The sequence below is a fragment of the Sciurus carolinensis genome, chromosome 8, assembly GCF_902686445.1.
Source record: "Sciurus carolinensis chromosome 8, mSciCar1.2, whole genome shotgun sequence".
In the NCBI taxonomy this organism is placed as follows: domain Eukaryota; kingdom Metazoa; phylum Chordata; class Mammalia; order Rodentia; family Sciuridae; genus Sciurus; species Sciurus carolinensis.
The window spans coordinates 96956388-96968772 of NC_062220.1; the positions used below are offsets into that span (position 1 = coordinate 96956388).

Below are 12385 nucleotides of genomic sequence, written 5' to 3' on the forward strand. Positions count from 1 at the left end.
CCAAACTATAATCACAATTTTAAATTATGATTTTTAATGAATAGCTATGTGATTTCTCGTGTGTGCAAAGATTAATCTCTCTACCAACTCCTTCTGGTCTATATGTGCAACTGGAACAGCTTCATTGCTATTTTACGATATAGACATAATTCAGAGAGAGTATGAGTTTGGCTCCAGATCTCCACAATAAAATGAATATCACAATAAAGCAAGTGACACGAATTTTTTTGTCTTCTAGTACATAGAAAAATGTGTTTATACTACACTGTGCTCAACTAAGTGTGCAGTAGCATTATGTCTAAAAATTCAATGTACATGGCTTCATTTAAAAATGCTTTACTGATAAGAAGTGCTAAAAATCATCTGAGATCTTGGAAAAAATGATGGTGAGTGCTTAATTTAGGGTTACTACAAACTAATTTGTACAACTCACAGTATCTGTGAAGCGCAATAAAATGAAGTATATCTATATCTAGCAAGTGCATCTCACAAATTAGATTCTCAATAGATGGCTCTGAATGAATTCATTCTACTGCATTGACTTGACAATAGAATAGATAACAATTAGAGTATATAAATTTAGCATCCTTTACTAAACAAGTGTTAGGTGCCATGACAAAAGTCCATTTATACATGGGTTCATGAATACATTACTAAATTACTTTAAGATAAAGAAAAAACCACAAATATGCTTATTAATATGTTCAATTACTATATGTTCAAGCTCTTCCCAGTCATGAACTAAGTTTTTAAATAAATAACTGCATTAGAGTAAGATGAAAATATCAAAATAGAAGTTTTCGGAGTCTTTTACATCTGCTCTAAATAGCTTCAAGGTAATCAAAATCAATAATATGACTATGGCATAAAAACTATTTTAAAACTAAGATCTTATCCATAACTTTATGGATACAACATCACGCCAAATAAAGGATCTGCTCAATATGTGTTCAGGAAGTACAACTGTAACCAAACAGAATACTTAAATTTAGAATTTCAATCAATAAGAATGACATCTCAGCATTCCCATACTGAAAGTCACCCATGGTTGTAATCTTAGTGATCATCATCACTTTAATATCACATAATGGTCCTTGAACTGTGTGATGATAGCATTTTCATTATGTAAATGTTAGCCATTTATTGAGAATGTCTAGATATTCTATCTGTAACACAAGGACTCTGTATCTTTCCTATCTATGCCAGAAGCCCATTGATCCACGTATTTCCTCAGGAGTTCTACTCATATGGCCCCTACTATAAAAGGCTAGGAAAATTTTAAAACCATTTAAACAGAAAGGTGAAAATTTCCAGACTTTAAAAAGTCAGAACAATATATCATATTTTCAAAATCTGTTTTAATTAGTTAGACATGACAGTAGAATGCATTTTGACACATTGTACACAAATGGAGCATACTTCTCGTTCCTCTGGCTGTACATGGTACAGAGTCACACCAGTAGTGATATCATACATGCATATAGGATAATAATGTCTGCCTTATTCTACCATACTTCCCAACCCCACCGCACCACCTGTCCCCTCACTCCCCTCTGCAGAATCCGAAGTTCTTTCATTCTTCCCCATCTACCCACCCCCACAATGAATCAGCATTCACTTATCAGAGAAAACATTCAGTCTTTGTTTTTTTTGGAATTGGCTTATTTCACTTAGCATGATATTCTCTAACTCCAACCATTTACCTGAAAATGCCATAATTTTATTCTTCTTTAAGTCTGAGTAATATTCCATTGTGTATATGTACCACATTTTCTTTATCCATTCAACTATTGAAGGGCACCTAGGTTGGTTCCATAGTTTAGCTATTGTGAATTGAGTTGCTATAAACATTGATGTGGTTGTGTAACGATTTTAAGTCCCTTGGGTAGAAACCAAGAAGTGGGAGAGCTGGGGCAAATGGTGGTTCCATTCCAAATTTTTTGAGGAATCTCCATACTGTTTTCCATATTGGTTGCACCAGTTTGCAGTCCCACCAGCAATGACAATATATCATTTTTAAAAGTATTCTTTCCCTTCTCTATTCATCCCCTCCCAAGGAGTGTCACACCTTTAAAATTTTAAAATTTTGTTTAAAATTTAATCAGGTGTGAAGGTAAATATTTACAATTGTATATTTGCATGTATGCACACACATATGCATACACACACACACACACACACACACACACACACACCCTTCCATGAACTGAATTAAAGTCATCTGCTAAAGAGATACATGCTTCTACTATAGGTTTATAGCAACACAATTCATAGTAGCCAAACTATGGAACCAGTCTAAGTGTCCATCGGTGGATGAACAGATAAAAAAATGTGGTATATATACATAATGGACTTTAATTCAGCGCAAATAAAAATAAAATTATGTCATTTGCAGGAAAATGGATGAAACTTGAGACCATCATGTTAAGCAAAATAAGCACAAAACAAAGTTAACTTATAGGAAAATATACCATAGGTCCTCTAGAGTAATGTTTTCAAATCGAAGTCTTAAGATCAGTTTAGTATATCCCAAAAAGAGTTTTCTTAAAAGTGGAAAAGTGGAATGGAATGGAATGGAATAGATAAGTCCAGGCACAGTGTGTGTGCTGATTTTAAATCTTGTCTAATGTAGGAACCTCAGCACTATGGGCAAATCTTACAGGAGGGAGAAGCTACGTGTGCATATGTGTGGGGAGTCATCCATGTTTAGCAGAATCAGGCTTGGCTGACTCGTGAGATACAGAGGTCTGACTCCCAGGAACTGACAGTCATGAGAGACAGTTGCAGATAGCTGGGGGTAGGTGGCCCTGGTACAGAATTGGCTCACCATCTAAGGAAATGCTAATTCTCTAAGTAAATGGCTTCCCTAACTCCACCCCATCCTGTTTTTCACAGAAGCAGCCCCTCCCGGTCTGGGCCCCTTTATCTGTGGGACTATAAATAAAGGTAAAGGTGCGCTTCTCCATCTTGTTGGAGGCCAGATCTGGCATGGCCCAGATCACCACACCCCCTTCCATTTGAAAAGATTATTGGTTCTTGTGTTTATTTGATCAGGTAAGTGTCTTGGTGATTAATTGATAGCTGGTACTAACCTCCAACAGAAACTCTTTCCCTCATCCACGCAGGATGTGACAGAATCCCAACACATACAAACATACAAGAGAAGTAGAAAATAAGATCAATCATTGATAGAGTTCACACATTTGGAACTCAGGCATACTGGGGCAGGGAATGACCCTGAGGAAAGAATCCCCTGGCCCTTGCCAGCACCCTTAGACCCACCAGTGAGGGCACTTTGCCCCTCGTTCACTGGGAACAAGAATGACACCTAAGTCCTGGATTTCTTTGGAGGACCCAAATTCATGAGGCTAGAATAAAAACCACGACGACTACAGAGAGGAGAAATTGCCTATATTTCTGGACTTTATCACAAGAGTTGAGGACCCCAGGGAGGAATGTAAGATTCTTATGATAATACGATGAGATGGAGAAATCATTTAATTTGAATATTTAAAAATGGGACCTAATTTTATACCCCAAGTGGGTCAAGAATATCAGCTATTGTAACAAGTTGTATTGCTTCATAAAAAGCTGATTTTTAAAATGTGACATGGAACACACACACACACACTCACATCCCAAATATGTCATATAAAGGAGAATGGTAACTTTGGCTAATATTAAAAGCTGACTTCCCATAGTGCTGATTCCCTACTGTACTCAGGCCAGAGAAAGAGGGATACATTGGTATGTGTCCAGTTGTGTGAAAGAAAAATGGAAGAAGGAAACTACCCTGAGAAGAATGTCCTCCTAACAATTACTTTAAATTTTGGCAGTTTCTAAAACCAAAGAATATTATTTAAAAGAAAGTATCCTAGTCCAATTTGTGCAGCTATCATAGAATACCTACATGTGGGTAATTTATAAAGAACAGAGACTTACTTCTTATAGTCCTGGAGTCTGGGGAGTCCTTGATCAAGGTGCCAACACAGCCTTCATGTTGCATCATCCCATGGCAGAAGATGGAAAGGCAAGAGAAAGCAAAAGAACTGGCAACCTCAAGTCCTTTTATAATCAGCATTGATCCATTCATGAGGGTGGAGCCCTGAGGACCTAAATACCTCCCATTAGGTTCCACCTCCCAACACTGTAGCTGTGGGGATTAAGTTTCCAAAGTATGCCTTGGGGAGACACATTCAGATCTTAGAAGAAGGTGTAAGTTTTATAAAATGAGAAGTAGACTACAAAAAAGCCTTCAGAAGACCTTAAAAGGGCTCAGTCTCTATAGTGCCCTCAGAGGTAAATGCTGGCATATAAGCTACTCTTCTACAGACAAGGCTTCTGGGGTTCACAGAAGACTCTTCTAGGTAGAAGAGGGTTGTCAGTCTCCTGTTCTACTTACATACATACATGCATGTGTGCACACACACACCCCATCCACATGTTTCTCTTTGAGAATAAACCTAAACGTGGGCATCAACAAAGCAATAGTTCCCCAAAAAAACCCAAATGTCACATAAGTAGGCATGCAGGGGTCATTATTTTCCTTGCTATCTCACTTGATCAATATTGGGTTAAACAACATGATTCTGCCAATATTGGTTCACTTTAAAAAAATGACAATTCCACACAGTTCAACAAAATATTTATAAATTTCCATCATGTATACAGAATGCATAATCATAATTAGATTTGTTGTCATGCCTTCACAAAAGGACAGCACAAGTAACAGTAAAATCCTCATAACTTCACAAAAGTCAGAGAAAGAATAATGTGGAAGAATTCTTTAAAACCATGTGTTTGCAGGTGTGGGAAGTAAAGAAGCAAGAACATAGAAAATCATGTTAATATATTATCACTGAGTACACAAGATTCACAACGCATTTGATCCCTACCTTCAAGCAACTATGATTTAGTTGGGAGGATACATGGCATGAAAAAACAATGGTACCTAAAATGATTATATAATAATCACTTGGGACAGATAAATAACACACAACATATCAAACTGGACAGGTCCTTAAAATTTAAATAGTCTAACACCCTTACTTTAAAAAAAAAAATAATGCTAAAGAGGTTGGTGTTATAACATATCTAAGTTAAACAGCTCACTCAAGTCATGTTTAAAAATCTTTAATTGTAGTGCCTCACTTATTTAAATATTGCATCAAGGTCAAGAAGGGTTTAGACCAAATAAATGTCACTAGATTTCATATGAGGAAGGTAGGATAAAAATGAATCCAGAGAGATCAAATATTTAAATAAAAAGGATTCTGGTTACGCATACAACCGTATGTGCTCATTTCCATCTCCTCCCAAAGTCTAACTAAAATGACAAAAAAATAAATAAATTTAAAAATGTTTGAACATATGAGAACAAAATAAGAGAAGCAGGATTAGTAGATAAAAGTTCAAAACATTTTACAGAAACAGAAAAGAAAATAGAGAAATGGAAATAAATCAGTAGAAGAGAGGAAAATACAAAAAATAAAATAAAAAATAAAAATAAGCCTGTACAGGAGCGACCAATGAAAAGCAGCCAAGTCTCACTGAAGTCATACACACAAACACAGAGGTTTAGGACCAGGCTCCTTCAAGTACAAGGTGAAATGAAGCACAACAGTGACAACTGGGTATTGTTTGAAAGCCTGGGAATATAGAATAGTTGAGACTTCAGGTCCCTTTCTCAAGGCCAAACCAGGCAAGGCAGGAACCAAGAACCAAGATGGCAACTGCTATGTAGCAGGCCTAGGGAAAAAAAAAAAAAAAAAAAAAACCAGCACAGCAAAAAGGCAGAGCCTCCAAAAGGGATGCTTCTAATATGAGAAACCAGAATAACTATATTTTCTGGTATTTGGAACCTTGAATAATAATGTTGATTGGTATCTGACAGATCTGATGAAGCAAGAAGATACAATTCTAAATACTCCATAGAAAAATAAGTAAATTTTTAAAACAAGGCAATTATTAACTCCAGGGAAAACAAAAAGCTGGGCTCCAGTCATGATGGCTCATGCCCACACTCCCAGCTACTTAGGAGGCTAAAGCAGGAGGATTACTTGAGCCCATAAGTTCAAGACCAGCCTAGCAACATAGCAAGCCCCTGCCATAAATATTTTTTTAAAAAGTGGCATTAACTTAATCCTTAGATAGGACTTCATAAATCTAAAACTACCACTCTTCACCAGGTACCACTTTCTTAAGTTTAAAAAATAAAAAAGCCACTGTCAGGAGAAAATACAAAATATCTGACAAAGGACTCACATCTTGACTATTCAGAGAACTTCCACAAATCAACACAAATTAAAAACATAGGCAAAGACTTCAAAAGACCCTTCACTAAAGATGATACCAAAATTACCAATAAGTACAGGAAAATGTACTTACTAGAGAAACAACAGCAAGGAAATAAATGTTTAAACATTAAAAAAAAAACAAAGAACAGGAATAGAAGACTGATGGGTATCTGGAATGACAGAAATGTTCCGTAAGTCCATCTCAGTGGTAGCTGTGCAGATATCCGTATCCATGGAAATTCACTAGGTGAACACAAGATTTGTACACTTTATTCAACAAAAATTATACAGCAACCTTGAAAAACATCATCTTCAGCAATCAATGTTTGCTATTATGCATGATAGGGAAGGGGAAATAGATAAAAGAGAACTCAATCTTTACTATCTTCATCACACATGAAAGGATTGCTAGTTCAATAAATAGTTACATAAGTTTATTTTAAAGAAATTTCATAGTAAGATCTGTGAGTGGGAAGCAAAACTGGAGGCTGAGGAGAGAGGAACTTCTGTTTTTCATAAGAAGCCTTTTACTAATATTTGATTTTTAAAACTACATATATATTAATTTGATGAGAAAATCTTTAGCAAATAATAAACTGTTGGCTAATAAGTATGTGTTATTTAATTAAACATGATATGGAGAAGGCCTTTTAGAGAAGCCTCAGTGGCACCTTTTATTTGGCCAGCCAAGCATCCACTCCTCCTTCTGTACTGCTTTTCCTTCCACTTCCACTCTGAGTCCAGAGGATCTGTCCATCCCATTTTAGCAGTGGCTTGTGACTCAGGCCCAATTCACCCATGGTGCTGGAGCATGCCCTTTGTCTTAGAGACTTTTTTTCTCCTGGGACTAGGTACAGGTTCAGTCTGGGCCAGAAAGAATTATACTAAAGAGTTCTGTGGAAATGAAGAAGGAAAGAATGTTCTTGCCTGGAGCTGCTGGCAGCCATCTTGCCACTGAGAGAGAACTTGAACAAAGCTGGAGTTGACTGGATGCACAGCACAGAGGGGGCTTAGGAAGAAGACAACTGAGCTCTGATATCTGTGGTTGAGTCCCTAATTCTACACAGGCCAGAACATTATCTAACCCTGCCCTTTTCATAATTATAAGAGGCAGTATGGTAGAATGGGAAAGCACTGGATTACTCAAGTCCAAACCCCAGCTTTGCTACCTATTAACTGTGACATTGGGCATGTTACTAACCTCTTCCTTATCTATAAGATGTGAGTAGTAATAGTACCTATCTCAAAGAATAGGCACACACTTCAATTCAGACATATATTAATACATTAAAAACTCACTTAAATTTATATGTACAATATAAGTTATTAGCTAACCTTATTATTCACAATTAAATTCCATTTTTAAGCCAAGTTGGGTTGATATTTGCGAGTGGCAGGATTCTGACTTAGTCAATCACCAAACAAGGAACCATACATAACTAATTAATATATTTAAGCAGACTATAAAGCATAAACATTCTCTTTAGGAAAAAAAAATCATTTAAAAAATAGGAAAGGAAGAAATTGTGTTTGCAACCTTTAGGATTGATAAAGTTTTTGCCTTTACAAATAACAAGATGGAGATGCTGAAAGGAGCAAAAATATGAACACACAATTCATAATTTAAAAACTAGGAATGCAAAATAAGTTTTGATTTTTAACTATTAAATGAAATGAATCAGGAACTCAATTCTTTTCTAATGACATACCTAAACAGTTACTTTAAATTTTATTATCCAGAGTTGGCAAGTGTCTCATGAACTGCTGGTAAGAATGGAAATTGGTACAACCTCTGGAAGGCAATCTAGCTGTAATAAAAATAAGCATATCTTTGACTCAAAAATTCTCCTTCTAGGAAATTTTCTAAGGATAAAAATCAAGGGTGTATACAGACCTTCTCCTTATGAGTTTGCTAACTGAATTGTGTTTACATACAGAACCATTAGGAAATGAATATTCAAAAAATAGGGTATTCATTAAAATCCATACATTCCAATACTATTCAGTAATTTAAAATGTTGAGGTAAAATATATGCATGTATAGAAGACTATTCATGATTCTTAAATGAAATAAACAGGTTACCAAACCATATAGTATATGCATGTTTTAGTTGTATCAATATTTACATACACACATGGAAGTTCTACTGGGAAATAGGTTAAATGATAGTGAAGTCTGTGGGAGGTAGAATTCAGAGATTCCTAATTTGGGGGGATTTCTCCTGGTTATATGCACATTTCATTCTCTCTCCAATGAGCCCTTCTTGACTTCTAATAAGAAAAAAATGTATTTTAAGTTCATAAAAAGTCATAAGTCATCTCTAAGGATAATTTCAGTCATGTGTTTGGATGTACGAAAGCTATTAGGTGGAGAAGAAGTGATGAGAAAGTCAAAGAAGTAGACTTTTTAGGAAAATATGCATATAAAAACGAAGGAGTAAAAGGCCATAAGAACATATGTGTCATAGGTTACTGAAACCAAGAATGCATTGGAGAAGAGTATGGAAAAAGCAAAAAGAGGGCAGATGTCTCATGAAGCCCCAACAGCATCACACTGCACTTTCCATTCTCCACAAAGTTCCATCTGGGCTTTACTGGGTTGCTCTTTTCCCTTTGTGCCAATCATGCCCCAATGCTATACAGGCTCAAAAGGGAATGAACTTACCCAGGACAGAGAGCCTTTTGGTGTCTTAACCCTCCCATCCTAGGTGCAACAGGCACTTCACATCAATAACTATCCCCAGAAACGAAAATGGACACTTCAAGTCCCATGACAGGGGACTTGATCCTCACTGGAGGTCTGTTAAACCCTCACCATGATGGGAGAGTGAACACAATCCACAACTGCAATCGAATACACACGACCTTCAACATGACAAAAAGTGGAAAAGTGAGTTTTCAACAATTCATACAGGCTTGAATGGTCAGTAAGAGAGATTACATTTTCTTTTCATTTATTTTGGGCATATTAACAGCTGGTGACCTAGATTAAGAAATAATTTAATATGTGAAAAGGCAAACCATATCACTAAATTCCTTCACAGATGGAAAGTGGATTCAGTGAAAAGCTTCAAACCAAAGATGCCAGTAATTACTTGGGGTAGGAGAGAGAACTACGAGTAGATGAAATGAAGTATTGAAAATTGGTGACAAAATCTGGCCCAAATCTCAAAGCCGGCAGATAGATCTGTGGCTGCTTTCTGAACAAGAAATCAGGGACTGGAAGGGGGCAGAGAGCCTTGCTAATTCAGCCGCTGAGGGAGCAGCAGGAGAGGATCCCCCGAGTTCAGGATGAGCTCCGGTAGATATTAAAAGAAATACAATCCTCTTACTGCATTGAGAGTGTGCATGTGTGCAGAGTGGGAGGGACTAGCAGCCACCACCAAGCCTCTGTGCCTGGGCTGGCAAAGGGATCAGTGCCCCTTCTGCTCAGCTCCTTGGGGACAGCTGGAACAACATGGGGACAGCATGGTTCTGAAGAGGAAAAACCACTGTCACACCGCATATCTGACTTCCAGTAAAACAGGAAAATGCCACTCTATATCCCAGGGACAGAAAATACTACCACGTGAAAGAGAATACAGTTCAACTAATACCAATCTTGAGGTTTGTCAGTGCTCATTTTCAAGTACAATGCTCAAGCTTACAATTTAAATAAATAAATAAATAAATAAATAAAGTCCTTTGCTCAGGACACAAATGAAAACCTTAGAGCTTTCAGATACAGCAGTCAGCAGGAAAGCCAGGCAAGCCCAGTGCCTATAGCCTCCAACTGCTCATTGCTGCACCTGCTTGCTATGTACCTGGGTTTCAACTGTGTGTATCCTGGAGGGAGAAATAAGTGACTATAGACAATTCACTAAGGGGCTTGCAAACCAACAAGGACCCAAATCCGTGTAATATATTTTTTCTAATGAAATAAAACATCCCTTTTGTGCAGAAATGTTCAGAGAACTGTTTAGGTTCAGGTCATATTTATTTTTGACCTTCCAGAGAAGGGCATTGGCGTCAAAAGGGATACAAATACATATGGAAGGGGGGAAAGTGTGTTCTGTTTTGAACTCCAGGGTTCCCAAGAGAGCACTGTATAAAGGTGCTCGTTGTTTGCGATGCAGTCTTATTGGTCCAGAGATTTTTTTGGTGGCTTCTAGGCTAAATCGTTCCTTTCTACCGCACTCAAGAAGCCACGAAATCCCCCCAGAGGAAGGAAGGCTGCCGCAATCTCCCGCCCCATATGCGGCCCGCGTCCCAGCTAGCTGCCTGCGGGCGAGCTGGAAGCGGCGCCAGGAGATACAAGCTGCGGGAGATGCAAGCTCCGAGAGATACAAAGCTCGGGGAGATGCAAAGCTCCGAGAGATGTGCTCCTCTCCAGAGCAAAGAGCCACAGCACCTGCGACTGCTGGTCACCAGCACCCGGCCCAAGAGGGCAGAGAAGCGGCGACCCGGGGCGGTCTCCGGGGGCCGGGCACACCCGGTACCTCTGGGGCCAGGGTCTGCGGGTCCCTGACGCTCCCGCCGCCGGATCGGGTGTCCGCGTCGCCTGGCCCCAGCCCGGCTCCGTAGTGCGCCGCACCCGGAGGATATAACCCCACGCAACGGCAGCCAGTAACCCGCAGTTCGCCCCCGCCTCGCGACACCTGTCCTGGCCTCCCGCCGCTCTCTGCTGACCTTTTCCTGCGCGCGGTTGAGTCGCTTCTGGACGTTCTTGGCGAAGATGCCAGTCTTGATGTCGGCCATGGCTGCGGGTCCCGGGAGCTGAGAGGAGCTGAGCGCGCAGCAGGGCCGGCGGCGGCGCGGAGGAGCGGGAGGAGGAGGAGGAGGAAGAGGAGGAGGAGCGGGAGGAGGAGGAGCAGAAGAGGCGGTGAGAAGCAGCGAGCGAGAGATGGGTGAGGGAGGGGCGCGGCGGTGGGACCGGCTTAAAGCCACAGTGCGGAGGCGGGACGCACAGGGACTGGCGCTGACACCAGGCGGGGAGGGGCGGGGCAAGAGAAAGAAAGGCAAGAAGCCCAAATGTCCAGAGGATTTCCAGGATGATGGAAGGGAGGTCAGGAGGCAAAAGGGATGGAAGTCACACAGTATTCCCAGGGCCCTGAAGCAGCTAAAGGACCTGACCAGAGGCATCCACTTCACCTACCCTGGAAGTTTAAGAAGGACTGCATGTCTGTTTGCCCTCAGGAGGTTTACAGCCCAGGGAGGGGGAAAATAAACCAAATCACTGCAGGGCTGCAGGGCGGTATTGCTGCAGTTGAGAGGAAAGGGGAAGTGACCATCGGTGGCACTTGTTTAAATTTTAAGACTTGAGGTGTGGGGAGGTCCACGTTGAGAAGGGTTAGCTCCTGCAGGCAGCTGCTATGCCTTGGTCATCTCTGAAATTCCTGTGCTGTGCAGAAACCCTGGCACACTGGCTCCCCAAGAAGGTGAGAGCAATAACCAAGTCCTTCATAATCTCAGGTCAACCCTGTCTTCCTAACTTGTTGCTTCCTTACAAACCCTCTGGCACCTTTAACCTTGTAGTCCTCTGTATGACTGGCTGAAAGCAAAAAATCATAAAGGTAAACTTGTCCTCATCTACTCAGAGCTCTTGAAGGCTCTGACCAATGTACCTCAGACTATAGGTTTATTCAGTTCTTGTTTGAAGTGTGAGGGAAGGAAGACAGGTGAACCCAGCAGAGGTCAGAGGAGGTCAGGGAATGATGAATTCCAGTGAGTATCTGACTGCTCCTCTAAAGAACACTGTTATTTTGGTAACTTCCAGTGAATTTCCCCCTAGTATTCACTCTGGGGCAGTCTGTAGTCACCTTGATTCCAGAAAGATGCTGTGGCCAGCTTTAACCAATAAGATGTGGTACAAGGGACTCTACCAATTCCAGGCTTGAGCCTTGAGAAGCCAGGCAAGTTTTGCATTCTGGGGAACCCTGTGCCACCACATAGGAAATGCAGCTATTCTGCTGTTAAAAAAAAAAAAAAAAAAAAAAATTCTGTGGAGAGGTCACATGGGAAGGGAGAAGCAGAGGTTACTTGAAGAAGGGGAGAGGCCCAGATGTCCCAGCCTCCAGCCAACTCCCTGACTGAATGCAGCTAACACGCTC

General features: G+C 40.1%; 1 protein-coding gene across 6 annotated transcripts in view; it reads right to left on the reverse strand.

Moving 5' to 3' along the window:
- Positions 1–11161, reverse strand: part of Amph (amphiphysin) — a 215049-nt gene extending 203888 nt beyond the window's left edge. For 4 of the 6 annotated variants that reach the window (XM_047562437.1, XM_047562439.1, XM_047562435.1 and 1 more), the window contains exon 1: positions 10965–11161. In XM_047562437.1, coding sequence (XP_047418393.1) covers positions 10965–11033 — 69 coding nt within the window. In that variant the 5' untranslated portion in view covers positions 11034–11161. The remainder of the gene's footprint in view (positions 1–10964) is intronic. The other 2 variants (XM_047562436.1, XM_047562434.1) reach the window with 1 other exon arrangement.
- Positions 11162–12385: the final 1224 nt, after the last annotated feature.